General features: G+C 37.8%; 1 protein-coding gene across 2 annotated transcripts in view; it reads right to left on the bottom strand.

The window, feature by feature from the left end:
• Positions 1 to 518: 518 nt before the first annotated feature.
• The window catches only part of ATF1 (activating transcription factor 1), a 74,705-nt gene continuing 49,922 nt past the window's right edge, over positions 519 to 25,301 (bottom strand). The window contains exons 5-7 of one of the 2 annotated variants that reach the window (XM_049883106.1): positions 15,471 to 15,653; positions 15,227 to 15,383; positions 519 to 2,161 (exon numbers count right to left, since the gene is read on the bottom strand). In XM_049883106.1, coding sequence (XP_049739063.1) covers positions 2,017 to 2,161; positions 15,227 to 15,383; positions 15,471 to 15,653 — 485 coding nt within the window. In that variant the 3' untranslated portion in view covers positions 519 to 2,016. The remainder of the gene's footprint in view (positions 2,162 to 15,226; positions 15,384 to 15,470; positions 15,654 to 25,301) is intronic. The other variant, XM_049883105.1, reaches the window with a different exon arrangement.

Below are 25,301 nucleotides of genomic sequence, written 5' to 3'. Positions count from 1 at the left end.
CAAGAAAACAATTTGGTGTGCATTTATGGAATCATTAATGGCTTATCCGTGCTTGTTACACACAGGTAGACTAAGTAGTGATAACGAGCAAGGCAAGGCCGTACACCAGAAGTCCGCAGGCACTGTGGAGTTAAATATTTGTGGATGTCCAGTTTTTAAGGCACTAAGCTAGACTACCTCTTTTGCAGGCAAGCATATCTCTTAATACATTATCTTTTAAAACACCCTTTTTGACGTAACCCAAAGATTTCCTCACATTCTTCAGGCCTAATGGGCCTCCAGTCTGAAATATAAATAACCCCACTGGCGATCAAACTTTTTCTTTTCATGAACTGCTGCCCAATGAACAGAGTTCTACTTTAATAGATTCTTTTCATGGAAGCTTTTATCAAGAGAAATCACAAACTTATCAACTGGGATAAGACTTCTACATAACGGTTTTTTTTTTTTAAACATGTTCTGAACACTTGCTGAATGAAAAAAATGCTATTCATTTATTATAATTGGTTCTAAATCAAAACATGTTTTTCAAATAGATTGTGTAGCTCAAAACTGTATAAATTCATCTTCATTTTAACTATAAGTTCACTATAGGTAGTATAATTAACAGAATGGCTATCATCAAGCTTGTCATTCAGATATCAAGTACTGTATTTTATATTCAGCAAACAATTTTATCAAATGTCCTTTAATCTCATAGAAGACAATATGATACATATTGTATAAGGAACACAATTATTTTGCAGTACAATTTCAAAGTGTATACAAATTGGAATACTGAAGTTAAACACTGGTATACTGACAGCATTTTTGAACTTTAGATAAACTACATACAAAACTTATAATTCAAATATTAGCCAATGTGAAAACTTTACTTCCCATAATATAAAAATGATACTGAGTTGCAAAATATTTACTTACTGAACTATATAAACATTTAAAATAATCATTAAAACTCAACATTAGAATTTATAAAGATTAGCTATAAAAATATATTGGCAGTCACTTTTCTTATAAAGGTACCATTCACTACCTTACAAAAGAGTCTCTAACAAAATTGCATTAATAACTGTACTATTTTTAAGAATCTGATAAACTCTACATTAAATTGATTATAAAATCCTCTTGGAAAAACTTTGGTAAGCATGTTCAGAGGGTTTTAAAAAATCCCCTAATATCATTTTAAGGGCCTGTAAACATTCCATTCTATTGAAGCACAACAGAATAAGTAACGTATATTTAACTGCATACATTATGTAGAATCAAAACACTATTTGTTATATATTTGTAGAAAATCGCCATTCCCAGAGTAACCATAAACAAAGTATTTAAAAGTATCAAACTTTTAAATAGAAGTATCCAACTTTTAAATAGTTCTCTTTCCATTCTAATAAATTTACAAAATCACAACTCCATTTAGATGCCTTTTAGGACAAGGCCTCAAAAATAATTAACCGAGTCTCAAAAACACTCTCAAGTCCAATAAACTTTTAACAACCCACGTAAAAGGCTTCACAATAGAACAAGAATACATAATCAGAATACATAATTTATAGATTTAGTTATGTATGTTTTTCTTTTACATTTGTAATTTAGAATTTATTGGCAAAAAGAACACACACATTATTGAAAAGGTAAATTTCACAAAACAGTAAGAAATGCAAACCTTGAGAGTAAATTGATTTATTTTTTAAAAAATTCAGATTTACCACATTTTTATTTTCTCTGCCATTTTTGTAATTACAACTATTGTGAATTTAGAAAATTCAGGTGGTTGAGTCCGCTTGCTGCATCGTGAGCACATCTGATTTTTACAAAGCTTCCAGTTGTGCCAGTAGCCGCCTGGAGGTCATTCCCACTTTATCCTCTGACACCAGGTTTCTTGTGTATTTATCTTTGAGATGCAAAAGCCTAAATAAAGCTTCATTTTTGACCTTTTAACTTACAAAACTCCATTAAAAAGAAAAGAAATCCATCTTGTTTTTAGACAAGTCCACAAAAATATTTTCTTAAGAGTCAAACACTTTTATGGGAATAAAGATCCTTCAAAGTTTTTAACTCTTCTATTAGAGTTTTATTTTGATTTTCCAGAACGGCAACTCGATTTTCCAGGCATTTCACATATTCTTTCTTCTTTCTGCGACATTCTCGAGCAGCTTCTCTAGATGTATGCGTAAAAGAAAAAAAAAAGTTAGAAAAGTGTCACATTCTTTAAATGGTATGTACTTCGTTATTTTCCTGGGTCATCTTTTTTCCCCCTCATTTAAAAAAAAAAAAATGAAGTATAATCTACATACAGTGAAATACTCAGATCTTAAGTGCAGCGTTTTTTTTTTATATACCTGTATGACCTACACCCCCTATTAAGATACAGAACATTTCCACTGCCCCAGAAAGTTCCATAATGCCCCTTCCTACTCACTACCCTCCTCAAGCAACTACTGTTCTGATTTTTATCACCATAATTTTTCCTATGCTAGAACTGCATATAGCAGAGTCATGTAGCCTGGGCTCTTGTGTCTGAGGGCTCCTTCCACTCAGCATATTTTGAGATTGCTGCATGGTGGTCTGTTCCCTTATATTGTTGAGTGTATCCTATCATATGATTATAACCACAATTAGTTTATCCATTCTCTTGGGCTGTTACAGTTTTAGCTGCTATGCATGTTCTTGTGCCAGTCTTTTTTGTAGGTGTGTGTTTCAATTCTCTGGATAAATAGCAAGAAGTGAAATTTGAGTCCCTGGTTAACTTTTAAAAAAATTTTTATTGTGCTTTAAGTGAAAAGTTTACAAATCAAGTCAGTCTTTCATACAAATATTTATATACACCTTGCTATATACTCCTAAATGCTCTCCCCCCTGATGAGACAGCCTGCTCCTTCCCTCCACTCTTTTTTCCTGTCCGTTCTGCCAGGTTCTGACCCCCTCTGCCCTCTCATCTCCCCCCCCATCCCTGCTTGAAGAGTTGGGTTTGGGAATGGTTCCTGTCTTGGGCTAACAGAAGGTCTGAGGGCCATGATCACCAGGGTCCTACCAGTCAGACCATTAAGTCTTGTCTTTTTTGGAGAATTTGGGGTCTGCATCCCACTGCTCTCCTGCTCCCTCAGGGGTTCTCTTGTTAGTGTTCCCCGTCACGGCAGTCATCAGTTGTAGCCGGGCACCATCTCATTCTTCTGGTCTCGGGCTGATGTAGTCTCTGGTTTATGTGGCCCATTCTGTCTCTTGGACTCATAATTACCTTGTGTCCTTCGTGTTCTTCATTCTCCTTTGCTCCAGGTGGGTTGAGGCCAATTGATACATCTTAGATGGCCGCTTGCTAGCATTTAAGACCCCAGACGTCACTCTCCAAAGTGGGATGTAGAATGTTTTCTTAAGAGATTTTATTATGCCAGTTGACTTAGATGTCCCCTGACACCATGGTCCCCAAACCCCCACCCCTGCTACACTTGCCTTCGAAGCGTTCAGTTTATTCAGGAAATTTCATTGCTTTTGGTTTAGTCCAGCTGTGCTGACCTCTCCTGTATTGTGTGTTGTCTTTCCCTTCACCTAAAATAGTTCTTATCTACTATCTAATTAGTGAATACCCCTCTCCCTCCCTCCCTCTCGTAACCATCAAAGAATATTTTCTTCTCTGTTTAAACTATTTCTCAAGTTCTTGTAATAGTGGTCTTATATAAAATTTGTCCTTTTGCAACTAATTTCACTCAGCATAATGCCTTCCAGGTTCCTCCATGTTATGAAATGTTTCAGAGATTCATCATTGTTCTTTATCAATGCGTAGTATTCCATTACGTGAACATATCATAATTTATTTATCCATTCATCTGCTGATGGGCACCTTGGTTGCTTCCATCTTTTTGCTATTGTAAACAGTGCTGCAGTGAACGTGGGTGTGCATATATCTGTTCGTGTAAAGGCTATTATTTCTCTAGGATATATTCCGAGGAGTGGGATTGCTGGATTGTATGGTAGTTCTATTTCTAGCTTTTTAAGGAAGTGCCAAATCAATTTCCAAAGTGGTTGTACCATTTTACATTCCCACCAGCAGTGTATAAGTGTTCCAGTCTCTCCGCAAGCTCTCCAACATTTATTATTTTGTTTTTTGGATTAATGCCAGCCTTGCTGGAGTGAGGTGGAATCTCAGTGTAGTTTTGATTTGCATTTCTGTAATGGCTAATAATCGTGAACATTTCCTCATGTATCTGTTAGCTACCTGAATGTCTTCTTTAGTGAAGTGTCTATTCATATCTTTTGCCCATTTTTTAGTTGGGTTATTTATCTTTTCATAGTTGAGTTTTTGCAGTATCATGTAGATTTTAGAGATCAGGCGCTGATCAGAAATGTCACAGTTAAAATCTTTTTCCCAGTCTGTAGGTAGTCTTTTTCACTCTTTTGGTGAAGTCTCTGGATGAGCATAGGTGTTTGATTTTTAGGAGCTCCCAGTTACCTAGTTTTTCTTCTGCATTGTTAGTAATGTTTTGTATACTGTTTATGCCATGTATTAGGGCTCCTAACGTTGTCCGTATTTTTTCTTCCATGATCTTTATCATTTTAGATTTTATATTTAGGTCTTTGATCCATTTTGAGTTTGTTTCTGTGCATGGTGTGAGGTACGGGTCTTAATTTCTTTTTTTTTGCAGATGGATATCCAGTTGTGCCAGCGTCATTTGTTAAAAAGACTGTCTTTTCCCCATTTTACTGACTTTGGGCCTTTGTCAAATATCAACTGCTCATATGTGGATGGATTTATGTCTGGATTCTCAATTCTGTTCCACTGGTCTGTGTTTCTGTTGTTGTACCAGTACCAGGTTGTTTTGACCTCTGTGATGGTATAATAGGTTCTGAAATCAGGTAGAGTGAGGCCTTCCACCTTGTTCTTCTTTTTCAGTAATGCTTAACTTATCCAGGGCCTCTCTCCCTTCCATATGAAGTTGGTGATTTGTTTCCCCATCTCATTAAAGAATGTGGTTTGAAATTGGATCGGAATTGCATGAAATCTGTAGATGGCTTTTGGTAGAATAGACATTTTTACAATGTTAAGTCTTCCTATCCATGAGCAAGGTATGTTTTTCCACTTATGTATGTCTCTTTTGGTTTCTTGTAGAAGTGTTTTGTAGTTTTCTTTGTATAAGTCTTTTACATTTCTGGTAAGATTTAATCCTAAGTCTTTTATCTTCTTGGGGGCTACTGTAAATGGTATTGATTTGGCGATTTCCTCTTTGATGTTCTTTTGGTTGGTGTAGAGGAATCCAATTGATTTTTGTGTGTTCATCTTGTATCCCGATATTCTGCTGAACTATTTCTTTCAGTAGTTTTCTTGAGGATTCCTTAGGGTTTTCTGTGTACAAGATCATGTCATCTGCAAACAGATACTTTTACCTCTTCCCTGACAATCTGGATGCCCTTTATTTCTTTATCTAGCCTAATCACTCTGGCTAGGACCTCCAGCACAGTGTTGAATAAGAGTGGTGATAGAGAGCATTCTTTTCTGGTTCCCGATCTCAATGGGAGTGTTTTTAGGCTCTCTCCATTTAGGGTGATGTTGGCTATTGGCTTTGTATAAATGCCCTTTATTATGTAGAGGAATTTTCCTTCTATTATTTTGGTGAGAGTTTTTATCATGCATGGGTGTTGAACTTTGTCAAATGCCTTTTCTGCATCAATTGATAAAATCATGTGATTCTTGTCTTTTGTTTTATTTATGTGGTGGATTACATTAATTGTTTTTCTAATGTTGAACCGTCCCTGCATACCTGGTATGAATCCCACTTGGTCATGGTGAATTATTTTTTTGGTATGTTGCTGAATTCTATTGGCTAGAATTTTGTTGAAGATTTTTGCATCTAAGTTCATGAGGGATATAGGTCTGCAGCGACTGGGTTTAGTTTTTGTTTTTATAGGTCTGTAATTTTCTTTTTTTTGTGGTGTCTTTACCTGGTTTTGGTATCAGGGATATGTTGGCTTCATAGATTGAGTTTGGTAGTATTCCATCTTTTTCTATGCTCTGAAGTGTTAAACTCTTCTCTGAAAGTTTGGTAGAACTCTGTAGTGAAGCCATCCAGGACAGGGCTTTTTTTTGTTGGGAGTTTTTTGATTACCTTTTCAATCTCTTCTTTTGTTATGGGTCTATTTAGTTGTTCTACTTCTGTTTGTGTTAGTTTAGGTAGGTAGAGTGTTTCTGGGAATTCATCCATCTCATCTAGGTTTTCAAATTTGTTAGAGTACAATTTTTTATAGTAATCTGATGTGATTCTTTTAATTTCACTTGGGTCTGTTGCACTATCTCCCATCTCATTTCTTATTTGGGTTATTTGCTTCCTCTCTGTTTTTCTTTTGTTAGTTTGGCCAATGGTTTATGAATTCTGTTAATTTTTTCAAATAATCAGCTTTTGGTCTTGTTCTTTTTCTGTTTTCATTTCATGTAATTCTGCTCTAATTTTTATTGTTTGCTTTCTTCTGGTGCCTGAGGGCTTCTTTCATTGCTCTCTATTTGTTCAAGTTGTAGGGATAATTCTTTGATTTTGGTACTTTATTCTTTTTGTATGTGTGCATTCATTGATATAACCTGACCTCTAAGCACTGCTTTCGCTGTTTTCCAAAGATTCTGTTAAGAGATGTGTCCATTCTCATTGGATTCTATGAATTTCTTTATTCCATCCTTAACGTCTTCTATAATCCAGTCTTTTTTGAGCAGGGTATTTTTCAGTTTCCAAGTGTTTGGTTTCTTTTCCCGTTATTGGTTTCTACTTTTATGGCCTTATGGTCAGAGAAGATGCTTTGTAATCTTTCAGTGTTTTGGATTCTGGTAAGGCTTGGTTTATGACATAACATGTGGTCTATTCTAGAGCATGTTCCATGTGCACTAGAAAAGAAAGTATACTTGGCTGCTGTTCGGTGGAGTGTTCTATGTCTATGAGGTCAAGTTGGTTGATTGTGGCATTTAGATCTTCTGTGTCTTTATTGAGCTTCTTTCTGGATGTTCTGTCCTTTACCAAAAGTGGTGTGTTGAAGTCTCCTATTACTGTTGTAGAGCTGCCTATCTCACTTTTCAATGCTGATAAAGTTTATGTATATTGCAGCCCTGTCACTGGGTGCATAAATATTTAATATGGTTATATCCTCCTGGTATATTGTCCCTTTAATCATTATATAATGTCCTTCCTTATCCTTTCTGATGGATTTAACTTTAAAGTATTTTGTCAGAAATTAATATTGCCACTCCTGTTCTTTTTTGATTGCTGTTTGATATATTTTGTTCCATCCTTTGAGTTTCAGTTAGTCTGTGTCTCTAAGTCTAAGGTGTGTCTCTTGTAGGCAGCATATAGACGGATCATGTTTTTCAATCCATTCCGCCACTCTGTCTCTTTATTGGTGCATTTAGTCCATTTACGTTCAGCGTTAATTATGGATAGGTATGATTTTAGTGCTATCACCTTGATGTCTTTGTGTGTTGTTGACAGTTTCTTTTCCCACTTAATTTTTTGTGCTGAATAGTTTATATATTGTCTTATCCTCATATTCGTTGTTGATTCTGTTTCTGCTGAGTATTTTTTTCTTGTACTTTAGTTTGACGTGTAGGATAGTTAGCCTCCTTTGTGGTTACCTTAGTATTTACCCTTATTTTTCTAAATTTAAAGCTAACTTATTTCTTTGCATTGCCTTGTCTTCCTCTCCATATGAAAGATCTGTGACACATTCCTTAGTCCCTCTGTATTATTTCAATGTTGTCTTCTTTTACATAATAACATTGCTGTTGCCCTGTTCTGAGCATTTTTTATCTTGATTTATTTTTGTGATTTTCCTGTCTGGGTTGACATCTGATTGTTCTAGTATTGGGTTGACACCTGGTATTATTGATTTTCTAACCAAAGAAGTCCCTTTAGTATTTCTTGTAGTTTTGGTTTGGTTATTACGAATTCCCTAAACTTCTGTTTATCTGGAAATGTCCTAATTTCACCTTCATATTTGAGAGACAGTTTTGCTGGATATGATTCTTGGCTGGCAATTTTTTTGCATCAGTGTTTCATATAAGTCATCTCATCGTCTTCTTGCCTGCATGGTTTCTGCCTAACAGTCTAAGCTTATCCTTACTGACTCTCCTTTGTAGGTGACTTTTCATTTATCCCTAGCTGCTCTTGAAATTCTCTTATCTTTGGTTTTGGCAAGTTTGATTATAATAGGTCTTGGTGACTTTCTTTTAAAATCTACCGTATGTGGAGTTCAGTGAGCATCTTGGATATCTTCTCATCTCTCATGATATCAGGGAACTTTTCTGCCAACAAATCTTCAACAGTTCTCTCTGTATTTTCTGTTAATCCCTCCCTGTTCTGGTACTCCAATCACTCGCAGGTTATTTTTCTTGATAGAGTCCCACATGATTCTTAAGGTTTCTTCATTTTTTTGAGTTCTTTCATCTGATTTTTCTTCAAATATATTGGTGCCAAGTGCTTTATCTTCAGGTTCACAAATTCTGCCTTCCACTTGCTCAGTTCTGCTCCTGTGTCTATTGAGTTGTCTAATTCTGTAATTTTATTGTTAATCTTCTGAATTTCTATTATGGATTTTTCCAGGTTATTAAATTTTTCATTATGTTCCTGAATAACCTTTTTAATTTCTTCAACTGCTTTATCTGTGTGTTTCTTGGGTTGTTCTGCATATTGTCTGACTTCCTTCCTGATATCTTGAAAGGTTCTGTATATTAATCTTTTGTATTCTGTATCTGGTAATTCCAGAAATGCCCTTTGATCTAGAAGATCCCTTGATTCTTTGAGAGCCTGTTGAGGTGATTATGGTCTGTTTCTTTATGTGACTTTATACTGACTGTTGTCTCCGAGCCATCTATAAGTTATTGTATTAGTTTGCTTACTGTATTGTAACGTCTTGCTTTGTTTTGTTTTGATATGCCCAAATGTGTTGCTTGAATAAGCTAGCTTGATTATTTTTGCCTTTGGAGCTCTGATGTCCTGTCCTCAGATGGGTAGAGCTCTGACCAGGTATATTAGTCTAGGAGTCCCTTCATTTTCTTGTATGAATTCAGCTCAGGTGTCCAGGTAGCTGATCATCAAGTGTGTGGTACAGGCTCTGTCCTACAGTCTTAGAGGGGCAGGGGTGATGGGTGTAGGAACCGGTATTGGATTGCAGCAGGGGGTCACGCTCTGAACAAGGCAGGAGCTGAGAATCATCCCCCAAGTGTCTGAGGAAAGCGTGCACCTCTTCCCTAGAGCATACAGGTGAGTGGGCACCCAATGTTTTTGGGTGTAAGGACTGGGAGCTAGCAGTTATCCTTGGACCCCTGTCATGGGTGGCTGGGTGACCTGAGTGGAGCCACCAGTTAGTGCCCTGATGTGGGTAGGTGAGGACCCTGTTTAATAGGCAAAGCAGTGTCAAACATTAAACACCTCTTCACTGCACAGCTGAAACGGTTGGAGTCTGCCAACAAGGAACTATTCTCCTAAAATAGGTCCATGCAGGGGGAAAGGTACTCAAAGTCCACAAACTGTTTATGCCTGGACAGGAGCTGTTTCTGTCCTGAGCTCCCCTGGTTAGCGGAGCTGGCAAATTATCTCTTCCCCCAATTGCGAATTTATTTCTTCTCCAAGGCCAGTAGGATGGCTCTAGGTGCTCAACAGGGCCTATCTCAGGCCCAGGGAAATCAACAGCCGCTGAAGCCGGCTGGGGGGTGTGGGGACTCGGTAAAATATACACAAGTACTTAGCTTTTGCTGACAGCACAGTACTTCTCAGGTTGCAGAGGTGTGAGTAGGCTGTGTGGCTGACAGCTTCTCCCTGAGGAAACTGCAGCCAAATGCTAGTACCGGTCCGCCGCAGCCACGCCCGGGAATGGTGCCTGAGGGATTCCGGCAACTCAGCTCCGATAACTCCTCTCTGCTTCTGAGCCATCTCTTCCTTCCCCTGCTGCTCAGTTGTTTTCTAACTTTGCCTTTGATGTTCAGGGCTCCTAGCTTGTCATAAATATACTTGTTTCACTTGTTTTTTCGGGTTTTTGTTGTAAGAGGGCTCACTGGAAGTGTCTGTCTCACCATCTTGGCCCTCCCTCCTGGTTAACTTTTGACACATAGCTTCTTTAATTTTCATGAATTTTTAATTACAACCAGTAATTGATGAAATAATTGGTTTTGTGTGTCCTCTTAGGGCATTTCTGTGAAGTCACGTACAAGTTATACATACATACAGAAGCAGAAATTATCGTTTTGAGTATGTTTCACTTATACTATGTACTGTAGATATTATCTGCAATTACTATTCATTTTTATATTGTTTTAAAGATGTTTGTCAGTACACAGACCTTATTCTTTATTTTTAAAACCACTGCACAGTTACCTACAATATAAATGTATCAATTTAACCCCTCCCTTACTGAAAAAAGTGTTAAGTGGCTTCCAGTTTTTCACTATTACAGAATGCTGTGATGAAGATACTTTATATGCCCCCTCATCATTTAAGTGTTTCTTGCTGGATCACAAGGTATGGCCTACAAAGTATCTGCACCAATTTACATTCCCATCAGCAGTACATGAGTACCTGCTTCTCTTCACCTTATCTAATACTTCATGTTATGAAATTTAAAAATTTTTATCATGCTAATGATTAAAAGGAGCCCTGGTGGTGCAGTGGTTAACTGATTTCTAAAAGCTCATCCTTTATCTAGCAACCTTTTGTAGAATCATTACTTCTAATAACTTTTCTGTAGATCCACTGGAGATTTTCTTTGTAGGCAATCATATAAAAATAGTAACAGTTTTACTTCTTCCATTTCAATCTTTAAAATTTTTGTTTCTTTTTCTGGTTTTATTTTACTGGCAAGAAATTGCAGTATAATGTTGAAGACAACTTTTTTTTTAATATTTCAAATAGTTTGTAGTTGATTCCCCTGGATATTCTTAGCAGATGTAAACATCTTTGGTAATAATAAGTTTTATGTTTTCCTTTCCAATTTTAACATTTTTTATAGTCTCTTGATCTTTGATGATTTTTAATACCTTTTTTTCTTTAAGCACATCAAACATACTTCTTTCCCTTTCTCAATTAGATAACTATACACTTTATAAAACTAGTTTTGTTGTTTGCTGTTTTTGCTGACTCTTGCTCCTAAAAGGCAGTGTAGTATTATCTAAGAACTTGGACTCTAAAGCCTGGATCCCTGAGTTCAAATCCCACCTCTACTACTTACTAAGAGGTACAGCCTTGGGCACACAACTTAACCTCTCTATACCTCAGTGTCTTCATCTTAAAAAATTGGAATAATAATAATATCCCTACCTCAAAGATTTTTGTGAGAATTATGTAAGAGCATTGCATATATCATCATGGAAGCCTAATTCTTTGAGTATTTTGTAATTTTTTTGAACTTGTATTTATTGGAACTCAACATATGGGAATTCATTGATGCCTGTGTTGAGAGTGCTTTCTTCCAGGTGATTGAGCACACTATGGAACTGGCCCCATTTTAAATTATAATTCTCAGCTTATAGGTATAGCACTTCTTGGGTCTTGACCTCATGCGGAGTAGTCTCTGATTCAGCTCCCCACCCTGCACAGTTCTAAAGCTCTGTCCCTAGTCTCCTAGGTACACCAGAGCTATACAGACTACGAAGAATGGAATTTATCCCCAGGATATGCAGGGCTGCTTCAGAATGTTATTAACTTCCTAGTCTTGCTTCATTCCTAACCTCAACAGATTTCTCTTACTCTCCTGCAGACTCATCCAATTATTTAAAAGGGTGGTTTTAATATTTCATTAAGCTTTTAAATACATTATGTAGCCAGAGATCATACTGCCAGAAAGAAAAGTCTCATTCTAGTAATTTTTAGTAGTCTCCTGGATTTTCTAGGTGCACAATCACATCATCAGCAAAAAAATGTAATTAACTCCCAACATTTACATAAATTATTCCATTTTCTTATCATATTTTCTGGAACCTCCAAAACAACAGACAGCCCTTGCCTTGTTGCCAAGTACATTTACACTTAATGTTTGCTGTTGGTTTTTAGTGAAAAAACATTTTATCTTGAAGTAATTAAATGTATGTATCTGGTCCTTCTATGTAATTTTTATTTCTCTAGAAAACCATCCCTTTAATTTTCTAACTTAATCAGTGTGGAGCAGAAAACAAAATCCTGTGGGAATTTTTAAAATCTGGTATTTTTTTCTAACAGGATTTATTGGTGGTGCTTCTTTTATTCTTGAACATACTGCAGAAGGTGATCCATTGTATTCACTTTCTCAGGGAATCAGATGATTTTCATGCTAGATCTGCATATCTAGAGGTTAGAGTTATCACGTACACGTGCATATACAACATGTAGCTGCAGTGTGATGGGTTGCTTTTATATGTACTTTCTCACCATGGTCTTCTAACCCCCACCAAATGACTGAGTGGGACTATGCAAATAAGGTGCTTGTGGCCCACCAAGGGGATTGGACAGCTTACTAATAATGCAAATAAGGATGGCACCCCTGTGAAGTAGTACCATGCAAATAAGGTGTATGGAACCCTAATGAAGGGATCAGTCAGTTGTGTCATACTGTTGGGCTTAAAATGAGCCTTCCCAGAGGCAGAAAGGGGAAGTCTCACTACCACCAAGAAGAAGAGCTGGGAGTGGAGCATGTCTTCTGGACCCAGCGTTCCTGTGATGAGAACTTCCTAGACCCAGGAGACAGACAAAGTGAGCTATGATAGGGGAGATGGCACAAGACAGCAAGAAGTGGTGGCAGGGAATGGCGGCAGCAGAACCAGGAGACCGGCGCAAGATGGCACAGTGAGTTTCCTGGTCCACGGGAGTGAGGCAGCTATGGGAACGAGGTGGCTACCGTGGGTGTGCTGACCCACGGAGCAAGAGAGCTGAGTGCCTTCAGGCAGAAGGCTTCGTGGCGGAGTGGGGTGCCTCTGGGCCCTTGGTGCAGCTTGAGCCTTTAAGAAGCTGGTTTTCCTAAAGTCACCTTCAAGTCAAGTAGCCTAGTAAAAGAAGCTTAGTGCTCAGGCATTGGCTTTTTTGGAGGATTATCTATGTGTAGTTGGTTTGAGAAACAAGAGCTCCTGACTCTGACTGGAAGGTGTGTTTTAGGATATATGGCATGTCCAAGTGACTGATCCTGAAACCCTGCATATGCTCTGACTCTATCTCCTGAGAAACTAACAAGAAAGGAATTTATGATGACCTTCAGGAGACTACCCTTCCCGGACCCCGGCTATATAACCTGCTTTCACTATCCCCTTGCAGAGCACCTTCCTCATACTTTCAGTTTGATGCTGCCCAATTTGAATCGTAACTACACACAATAAACATATTCCGATACAGTAATTTCTGCTGTTTCTCTCTACATTTCAGCTTTTAACAGATCCTTCATAGCTGTTGACACTTCCTTGTCCTCGGTTATATTCTAAAGAATTTAGATTCTGACAGTAATAAATCACTAGGCCAAAATATAAGGAAAATCAAGAACATGTAAACTTTCACTTAAAGCACACACACACATACACACACACAAAACTTGTTGCCACTGAGTTGATTCCAACTCATAGCAGCCATATCGGACAGAGGAGAACTGCCCCATAGAGTTTCCAAGGAGTGCCTGGTGGATCTGAACTGCCGACCTTTTGGTTAGCAGCTGTAGCACTTAACCACTATGCCACCAGGGTTTCCAAAGCAAGACTAGGAGGTTAATAACCTTTTTTGGGTGCAGTGGTTGTTGTGGGTAATGTCTTGGAGACTGCTCTTCATCTAACCATTGCCAAACAGTATCCATTTCTCATCTACAAGTAATGATACATTGTAAAAAAGGCTCATTTTTGTTTTGGGCTAGCAGCGCTAAGCACACCTCTAGACATCATGATTAGTGATTTTCTGTCAATTCGTGTGGAACTCATCTGTCCAACTTCTTCACTTTTCTGATGGCACTTGAATGGTGGGTAGCAGTCATAGGAGACCCAAGTCTGCTGCAAGATTCTGAATGGTTGTTGGACAGTTGCTTTCCACCAATTCTTTCAATTGGTCTTTGTTTATGACAGGTTTTGGTTTTCCTTGAGGCTCATTTTGAAGGCTCTCGTCTCCAGAGCTCAGTTTCTGAAACCACCACTGTATCATTTGTTGGTTACCAACACCCTCTCCCAATGCCAAAACTGATGTTTTTCTCAGCCTCAGTTGCATTATGTCCTAATTTGAACTCGTGCAAAGAAAGCAGTGATTGTTCAACAGTGACCATATTATTGAGGAGCAACAAATCAATGTTTACCAAACAAAAGCCACCTAGAAAATGAAGTCAAATGATTATGAAGGCTAGCTTAGTAATACGAAATGGTGTAACCTAATAGCCACTTACCCTAATATGTCTAATCAGGATTCAAAAATGATTCATCTTGAATCCAACATAGAGTAGATGCTAATAGTTGCCACTGAGCTGGCACCAAACTCATGGTGACCTTATGTATGACAGAATAAAATGCTGCCTGGTCCTGTGCCATCTTCATGATCACTGGTATGTTTGAGTCCACTGTTGAGGCTAGTGTGTCAACTTATCCCATTGAAGGTTTTCGTTTTCTCTGCCCTCTACTTTACCAAACATGATACAACTTTGCTGCACACCTTTTCCAATCCTAAACCATACAGTATCTCCTTGCTGTATTCAAACAACTGCCTCTTGATCCATGTACAGATTCTGCGTGAGGACAATTACGTATTCCGGAATTCCCATTCTTCATATTATCCATAATTTATTATGATCTATGCCACTGAATGCCTTCACATAGTCAGTAAAATACAGGTAAATATCCCTCTGGTGTTCTCTGGTTTGGGCCAAAATCCATCTGATAGCAGCAATGATATTTCTTGTTCTAGAATACCATTCATTTTTCCCTCTTCTTCTTCTAGTCAATGGCAAGCAGTAAATTATTTTCACTTAACTCTGTCAGTCCAACATGAACAAAGTATGTTCCACTTGAAAAGCTTTGCTTAACAGTGCTATCTCAAAGGGCATAATAACTAAAACTAGAAGCACTCTAGGTCATGTTATCATATTAAATAAAGACACTGAGCACTGGGACTCAATGAGACACTGGAAATGAACTAGACATAATCTACAATTCAGTAAAATAAAGCTGATATGAATCTCTCTCCTTATTTTTAATATACAATTCCAATTAACATCAGGCCATGTTTTGAGATTTACAAAAACATTATCCATTCTGGCAGTATAATTTACTACCTACCTATTTTTCATTAACCTTATTTCTCTTTTCAACTGGGGGTCATCGGTCTTAGTTGTTTGAGATGTAAGAGTCACAGGAGATGTCATCACAGTTTGTGGTAGTGAAGTAGCTGAAGGTGTGGTACGGATCTGGTATGTCTGCATATCTCCTGATGCAGCTGTGTGGTCAAAAGAGAGAGAGTTAGTTGATAAATGTCTTTGAAAGTACTTTGGGACACTTTCTACTGACACTTAAGCATACTTACTCTGTACAACCACCTGATTGCTGGGCACAAGTATTTGCTGTCCATCAGAGGTCTGTGCGTACTGGAGAATTGTTGTACCTTGCTGAGTACTGCCTGAATTTGTCATGGTTAATGTCTGAAGCCCCTGTACTCCATCTGTGCCTGGACTGGCCAGCTGTAATGCTCCATTTGGGGCAATGGCAACTTTAACCAAAGAAAGAAAATAGCTATTTTAAGGCCACAGAATACATACTAATTAAAAATGATTGGCAAAAAACAAACACTATTTGTTAATACAGGTTTGAATGCAGTTTTACTTGATAACTGTTGTCTACTTCTGATGAAATATATGTAAAAGAAATAAAAGTCTTCATAAAATTTTATAGTTCGGATGCACTGTTTTAAATTTAGTCTCAAATTGTACAATATAACTGATTGGTCAAAATTGGCACATTCTGGGCTCTATGGAGCACTTCACACTAATGGCTAATGTTGCCGCGACAATTCTTAAAGAGGCCACCAGTGGCTAACTTTTAAAGGAAGAAAGAAGAAAACATTAACACAGTTTCTAGTTGTTTTTCAAAAGAAGCATTAAAAAGATCAAACTTAAAATATTCTGAATAGGTAACATGTGCCTATGGGAAAAAAATCAAATAGAATAAAATGTTATATATTGAAAAGTAAGTCTTCTTTATACTCTGTTTCTTAGCTTTCTAGTGGTAACCACTGTTAAATTTATTCCATGTTATTATTAAGTGATATTTAAGAAATGTAATCTTGTAATCTATTCATTCACTTCACTAGTGAAAATCAGCAATAAAGTCAGGTCACCAGAAAGCTACTGTATAGATCACATTACTTAGCTCCCCACAAATATTTTTTGTTGAATTATACTTGCGTTGTCTTCCCCTCAGCCCTTAAGACATGACCAAAAAAAAAAAAAAGTTTTGGCATTATGTAATTTCCGCATAGTAGACGCCCCTGAGAATCTAGCGTCCTGTATCTCTGTACCCTCTCTTCAGAATATAATTATGCAACATTGTTTTCCTCTTACACTTTGGTTACAACCACAAATACACTTGTCTTTGTGTGTTTTAATTAAAAATAATTTTTTCAGGAGTTTCTAATTATCCCTCCCCATTGCCACACACACAAATGTTCCCACATACTTTATATAAAAATACTCATTAAAATTTTTCAGATGCAGAGTTTTGTTTTAAAGTTATGTTAGAATTAGTTTGAATCTCCTTTCCTGTAACACGCATTTACATATTAACCCATTCCCCTTGGAGTTGATTCTAACTCATAGCGATCCTACGGGACAGAGTAGAGCTGCCCCATAGGGTTTCTCAGGCTGAAATCTTTATGAGAGCAGATGGCCAAGTCTTTTCTCTCATGGAGTGTCTGGTGGGTTTGAACCACTAACCTTTCAGTTAGCAGTCAAGCACTTAACCACTATGCCACCAGGGTTCCTTTATATTTATATATTAAAAAAAAATATATTTATTTATAAAGATCTAAATATATAAGCTTAATAAAAAGTAGAAGTCCCTTTATCTATTCCTATTTATTCCATTGGCCACCTCCATCATGAGGTAACCATTATTTTTGGTGTACATTCTTTCTAATCTTCTCCTATGCTCATCCACACTAATTGATTAATATATCTCAAAATATGCATATCGACAGATGTTTTTAATAAAAATATGATCTTAAGTATATGTAATAATACACAACTTTTTTTTGTTAGAATTATTTTTACTGTTATAGAAGATCACTGGACACAAACCTTGTGACTGACTCTTTTAATTAGGGGCTGTGTTTTTAAAAGACAAGCCAGGATGTTTATTCCACCTGATTAGTAGGCAATACACAAATGATTTTCATTTTTGCAACATATCTTCCTGTTACATTGTATATTTACCTGGCTGTATTTACTCTAAATCTGTGCTGTCCAATATGGTAGCCATTAGCTATGTCACTACTTAAATTAAAATGGAACTAAGTTAAAACTTCAATTCTTCCGCCCCACTAGCCACTTCCGAATGCTCACTAGTCACATGTGGCAGATGGCTGTTGTTCTGGACAAACAGATACAGAACATTTCCATCATTACAGGAAGTTCTACGGGCCCACAATGCCCTAAATACCAGTTTGTATTACGCATATGAAATATCAGATTAAGTTTTCAGGTAATCTTCATAAATCTAATTAAAAAAAATTTTTTTTATTGTGCTTTAAGTCAAAGTTTACAAATCAAGTCAGTCTCTCATACAAAAATTCATATACACCTTGATATATACTCCTAGGTGTTCTCCCCCTAATAAGACAGCACACTCCTTCCTTCCACTCTCCACTCAGTCAGGCGGCTTCTGACCCCCTCCGCCCTCTCATCTCCCGTCCAGAAAGGAGCTGCCGCATAGTCTCGTGTGTCTACTTGATCCAAGAAGCTCACTCTTCACCAGTATCATTTTCTATCCCATAGTCCAGTCCACCTCTACGTGTCTGTCAGTTTGTCGTACTGTGGGGGCTTTTGTGTTGCTGTGATGCTGGAAGCTATGCCACTGGTATTCAGATACCAGCAGGATCACCTATGGAGGACAGGTTTCAGCTGAGCTTCCAGACTAAGACAGACTAGGGAAGAAATGACCGGGCAGTCTACTTCTGAAAAGCATTAGCCAGTGAAAACCTTATGAATAGCAGTGGAACATTGTCTGATACAGTGCTGGAAGATGAGCCCCCCAGGTTGGAAGGCACTCAAAAGATGACTGGGGAAGAGCTGCCTCCTCAAAGCAGAGTCGACCTTAATGGCGTGGATGGAGTAAAGCTTTCGGGACCTTCATTTGCTGATGTGGCACAACTCAAAATAAGAAGAAAGAACTACAAACATCCATTAATAATCGGAACCTGGAATGTATGAAGTATGAATCTAGGAAAATTGGAAATCGTCAAAAATGAAATGGAATGCATAAACATCGATATCCTAGGCATTAGTGAGCTGAAATGGACTGGTGTTGGCCATTTTAAATTGGACAATCATATAGTCTACTATGCTGGGAATGACAACCCGAAGAGGAACAGTGTTGCATTCACCATCAAAAAACATTTCAAGATCTATTCTGAAGTGCAACGCTGTCAGTGATAGGAAAATATCCACATGCCTACACGGAAGACCAGTTAATACAACTACTATTCAAACTTACCCACCAAACACTAGGGCCAAAGATGAAGAAATAGAAGATTTTTATCAGCTGCTGCAGTCTGAAACTGATCGAACATGCAATCAAGATGCATTGATAATTACTGGTGATTGGAATGCGAAAGTTGGAAACAAAGAAGGATCAGTAGTTGGAAAATATGGCCTTGGTGACAGAAACAATGCTGGAGATCGAGTGATAGAATTCTGCAAGAACAACAACTTCTTCATTACAAATACCTTCTTTCAACCAACATAAACGGCAATTATACACATGGACCTCACCAGATGGAACACACAGAAATCAAATTGACTACATCTGTGGAAAGAGACTATGGAAAAGCTCAATATCATCAGTCAGAACAAGGCCAGGGGCCGACTGTGGAAGAGACCATCAATTGCTCATATGCAAGTTCAAGGTGAAACTAAAGAAAATCAGAGCAAGTCCACGAGAGCCAAAATATGACCTTGAGTATATCCCACCTGAACCTAGAGACCATCTAAAGAACAGATTTGACGCACTGAAGACGAGTGACCGGAGACCAGATGAGTTGTGAAATGACATCAAGGACATCGTCTGTGAAGAAAACAAGAGGTCACAGGAAAGAAAGAAAAGACCAAGATGGATGTCAGAGGAGACTCTGAAACTTGCTCTCGAACATCGAGCAGCTAAAACAAAAGGAAGAATTGATGAAGTAAAAGAACTGAAGATTTCAAAGGGCGGCTCGAGAAGACAAAGTAAAGTATTATAATGACATGTGCAAAGAGTTGGAGATGGAAAACCAAAAGTGAAGAACACACTCAGCGTTTCTCAAGCTGTAAGAGCTGAAGAAAATATTGAAGCCTTGAGTTGCAATAGTGAAGGATTCTACGGGGAAAATATTAAACGACGCAGGAAGCATCAAAAGAAGATGGAAGGAATACACAGAGTCATTATATCAAAAAGAATTAGTTGAGATTCAGCCATTTCAAGAGGTAGCATATGATCAGGAACTGATGGTACTGAAGGAAGAAGTCCAAGCTGCTCTGAAGGCATTGGCGAAAAATAAGCCTCCAGGAATTATGGAATATCAATTGAGATGTTTCAACAAACAGATGCAGTGCTGGAGGTGCTCGCTTGTCTATGCCAAGAAATATGGAAGACAGCTTCTTGGCCAACTGACTGGAAGAGATCCATATTTATGCCTATTCCCAAGAAAGGTGATCCAACCGCATGTGGAACTTACAGAACAATATCATTAATATCACATGCAAGCAAAATTTTATTGAAGATCATTCAAAAACGGCTGCAGCAGTATATTGACAGGGAACTGCCAGAAATTCAGGCCGGTTTCAGAAGAGGACATGGAACGAGGGATATCATCGCTGATGTCTGATGGATCCTGACTGAAAGCAGAGAATAGTAGAAGGATGTTTACCTGTGTTTTATTGACTACACAAAGGCATTCGACTCTGTGGATCATAACAAGTTATGGTAACACTGCAAAGAATGGGAATTCCAGAGCACTTAACTTTGCTCATGAGGAACCTTTATATAGATCAAGAGGCAGTTGTTCTGACAGAACAAGGGGATACTGATTGGTTTAAAGTCAGGAAAGGTGTGCATCAGGGTTGTATTCTTTCACCATACCTGTTCAATCTGTATTCTGGGAAAATATGAGAAGCTAGACTATATGAAGAACAGGGCATCAGGATTGGAGGAAGACTCATCAACAACCTGCATTATGCAGATGACAACCTTGCCTCCTGAAAAGTGAAAAGGACTTGAAGTACTTACTAATGAAGATCAAAGACCACAGCCTTCAGTATGGATTACACCTCAACATAAAGAAAACAAAAATCCTCACAACTAGACCAATGAGTAACATCATGATAAACGGAGAAAAGATGGAAGTTGTCAAGGATTTCATTTTACTTGGATCTACAATCAAGAGCCATGGAAGCAGCAGTCAAGAAATCAAAAGACGCATTGCATTGGGTAAATCTGCTGCAAAGGACCTCTTTAAAGTGTGGAAGAGCAAAGATGTCACCTTGGAGACTAAGGTGCACCTGAGCCAAGCCATGGTATTTTCAATCACATCATATGCATGTGAAAGCTGGACAATGAAAAAGGCAGACTGAAAAAGAATTGATGACTTTGAATTGTGGTGTTGGTAAAGAATATTGAATATACCATAGACTGCCAAAAGAACAAACAAATCTGTTTCGGAAGAAGTACAACCAGAATGCTCCTTAGAAGCAAGGATGGTGAGACTGGATATTATATACTTTGGACATGTTTTCAGGAGGGATCAGTCCCTGGAGAAGGACATCATGCTTGGCAAAGTACAGGGTCAGCGGGGAAGAGCAAGACCCTCAACCAGGTGGACTGACACAGCGGCTGCAACAGTGAGCTCAACCGTAACGATGGTAAGGATGGCACAGGACTGGGCAGTGTTTTGTTCTGTTATGGATAGGGTCGCTGTGAGTCCAGTCCAGTCCAATCCCTTTCTGAAGAGTTGGTTTTGGAAATGGTTCCTGTCTTGGGCTAACAAAAGGTCTGGGGACCATGACTTCCTGGGGTCCTCCTTAGTCTCAGACCATTAAGTCTCGTCTTTTTATGAGAATTTCAGGTCTGCATCCCACTGCTCTCCTGTTCCCTCAGGGGTTCTGTGTTGTGTTCCCTGTCAGGGCAGTCATCTGTTGTAGCCAGGCACCATCTAGTTCTTCTGGTCCATGAATCTAATTTTTAATGTTTTAAAGATAATAAACCATATTTATATACCATAATTTTAAATTTGCTAATATGCTGGCTTTTAAAAAATATTGTTTTGAAACAGTAATGCATGGTAAAAAAAAAAACTTCAATTTTGATTGAAGAGTGAACTTTCCTCCTGCCTCTCATCTTTGCTCCTAAGTTTCCTTCCTATATAAGAACAGAGTCTGAAACCACTGTTTCCGTTTCTTATGCATCCTTACAGAGATATTCTATATATATTCTTTAATCCATTTATTTATAACAAATTTTTACTGAGAATCTATTATATGCCAGGCCCTATATGCCAAGAATATAGCTGTTAGTGAGAGAAATAAGCTATATTATTACAGGTAGTGGTAAGGGCTATGAAGAAAAATGTACGAGGATAAAGAAAACCAAAAGGAGCAGCAGTATATTCTAAGAAGAGTTTTCTTTTGGAGGAAGTGACACTTCAGCAGAGCAGGAGTGAGGATGTAAGCCAGGTGAATATCTTGGGGAAGAATATGCCAGGTAGTGGGGACAACAATTCCAAAGAGCCTGAGGCAGAAACAACCTGAAGTAGAAACAAGCACAAAAGTCTGTGTGGCCAGAATGCCATGAGCAAACAGTCAAGAGGCAGGAGATGAGGTCACAGTGGTAGTAAAAAAAAAAAAAAAAAAGGAGGCAGGAGATGAGGTCACAGTAGTAGTAGGCAAGGCCAAATCCTAAATGTTCTGCCTTGTTGGACCTTGATTTTATTCTAAGTGTGATGGAACGTCACTGGAGGATTTTGAGCGGGAGTGATATGATCTACATGACATTAAAAAAAGCAAAACACTTTAGCTGCAATGTGGAAAAGTTATGGTTGAAGCAAGAAGACCAACTGGATGCCTACTGCATTAATTTAGATAAGAGTCTAAACCAAGGAGGTGGTGGAGATGGGAAGTGGTGAGAGGTGGTCAAGCAAGAGCCAACCAGACTTGAAGATGAGGAGTTAGGAGTGGAGGGAAAGATTAACTACAACGATGCAGCACAAGGCAGTTTCTTGGGCTGATGGAACTACATCCAAATGTGATGGGCAGACAGCTCTAGCATTTGTCAAAACTCACAGATGTACACCTCAAAAGGAAAAAATTCTACTATATGTAACTGAACAATAATTTTTTAAAAGACTATCCAGGAAAATTATGAAAAAAAATTACATTACTATAAAGTAATTATAGTTAGTAATTATGTATGGAACAGCATAGGTATATAAATGAATAAAAAAGACCCAAATACATATGAAATACCACCTTCATCCTATACTGAATTCCTATATCAGTGAGCTAAAGAGAGATTTAAATATGTAAATAGTATTACTTCCACAAACTAGGTAGCCAACTAGGAAAAAAAAGTTGGATTCCCACTGACTCCTTATACCAAAATACATTTATGACAGATCAGAGGTTTAAAAGTAAAAAATAAAACCAAAGTACATGAAGAAAACATTGGGGAAATGGTTTTATTAATCTCAGAGAGGGGAAAAGCCTTTACATGCATTGACTCCAAATCCCAAAGCCTCAAAGAAATGACAAGAAAAATGGATATGTATATCCGTACATACTTGTGTGTATATACATATCTGCATGCAAAGAAACACCAAAAGAATTTAAAAACAAAGGACATATTGGAAAAAATATTTGTGACACTCCTGATAGATAAAATGCTACTTTCCTTAATACATAAAAAAGAAAAAAAACCCACTACCAAAAGAGCTCCTATATATCAAGATGAAAAAAGACTCAACAGAGCAGGCAAAGAGCACAGGTCAGTTCTGAAAAGAACAAAATTCAAGAGGCTCTTTAACAGACAAAAAGATGCTCAATTTCCTAAGAGAAATGTGAATCAAAGCTACAATGACATCTAATTTTTCATCTGTAAGACTGACAAGGAGCCTTACTGGTGCAGCAGTTAAGCACTCGGTTGCCAACCGAAGGTTGGTGGTTCAAACCCACCAGTCACTCCATTGAAGTAACATGTGGCAGTTTGCTTCCGTAAAGATTTACAGCCTTGGAAACCCTATGGGGCAGTTCCACTTTGTCCTGCAGGATGACTATAAGTTGCAATCGACTCGACAGCAATAGGTTTAAGACTAACAAATATCAGGAAGCTAGGTAATACTGTGTTGACAAGACTAAGTGGAAACAGACTATCATACACTGTTGATGGGAGAGTAAACAGGTACAACCTGTATAGAGTACAATTTTTATCAAAATTTAAAAGACACAAACCACATGAACCAGCAATTCCACATCTAGAAATTGATCCTCAGATAGACTCACACATCAACAAAGATATAAGGACACCCACTGCAGGACTGTTTTTAATAGCAATAGGAGATTATATATTTGATAGTAGCACATCTGTACAATAGAATATCGTTGTTAAAAATAAGGCAGCCCTATATGAAGTGACATGAAATAATCTCTAAAATATCGAGTTTAAAAAAAGGCAAGTTATATACCAGGATATAATGTTGGCTATCAACTGTAAACCTGTATATATCTCTGTGTGTGTGTTCGTGTTTTATATACACTGAAGGATACACAAACTGGTGACAGTGATGGCCTTAGGGGAGAAGGGTGGCAGGGAGACATTTTTTACTGTTACCTTCAAATCTTTTGAATTGTGCCTATTCAAAAAGAAGTAAATCTAAATTTTACCAATGCCAGCATGAAAGCAATGTCCTAATTTCACAACATATATACATACACATTTTTTTCTAATTTACAAGATGAGAACACCAAAAGCACAAGCAACAAAAGAAAAAAATAAACCGGACTTCATCAAAATTAAAAACTTTGTGCATCAAAAGACACCATCAAAAAGGAGAAAAGTCAGTTCACAAAATGGGAGAACATATTTGCATATCATATATATGACAAGTGACTTATGTCCTGAGTAAATAAAGAACTCTCAGACCCCAACAATAAAAAGATAGCCCAGTTAAAAAATGGGCAAAGGATTTGATAGACATTTCTTCAAAGATGAACAAATCGCCAATAAGCACATGAAAAAATGCTCATCATTAGCCATCAGGGAAATGCAAATCAAAACCACTTCACACCCACAGAGATAGGTAACAAAAAGATACACAATAACAAGTGTTGGAGAGCATGTGGAGAAATGAGAGCCCTCATGCATTACCAGCGGGAATGTAAAATGGTGCAGCCACTTTGGAAACAGTTCCTCAAAATGCCAAACAAAGTTACCATAATGACCCAGCAGTTATACTCCTTGTATATGGAAAAGAAGTCTAAACATACAATCACACAAAACTTATACATCAATGTTCACAGAAGCATTTATAATAGCCCAAAATGGAAACAACCTAAATGCCCATCAGCTGATGAACAGATAAAATGTGGTATATCCATACAATGAAGTAGTATTCAGCAATAAAAAGGAAGAAGTACTGATCTATGCTACAGCATGGATGGACCTTGAAAATACTAGGCTAAGTGAAAAGAACCCAGTTCTAAAAGACCACATTTTGTATAATTGCATTTATGTGAGTTATAGGTGGAAACCGTGGTGGCGTAGTGGTTATGTGCTACTGCTGCTAACCAAGGAGTCGGCAGTTTAAATCCGCCAGGTGCTCCTTGGAAACTCTATGGAGCAGTTCTACTCTGTCCCATAGGGTCGCTAAGAGTCAGAATCGACTCGACGGCACTGGGTTTGGTTGGTTTTTTGAGTTACAGGTAAACCCATAGAGACAGAAAGTAGGTTAACGGTTGCCTGAGGTTTGAGTAAGTGGAGGCGGGGAGCAGGATTGGGGAATGACTGCTAATGTGTACGGGGTTTCTTTTTGAGGTATTAAAATTGTTTTAAAGTTAGTGGTGATGGTTGTACAACTCTGAATATACTAAAATCCACTAAACTGTATACTTTAAATGGG

Source organism: Elephas maximus, chromosome 4 (genome assembly GCF_024166365.1).
Source record: "Elephas maximus indicus isolate mEleMax1 chromosome 4, mEleMax1 primary haplotype, whole genome shotgun sequence".
Taxonomy (NCBI): domain Eukaryota; kingdom Metazoa; phylum Chordata; class Mammalia; order Proboscidea; family Elephantidae; genus Elephas; species Elephas maximus.
Note: the sequence above shows the minus strand (reverse complement) of the source record. Positions and strands in the feature narration are given on the sequence as shown.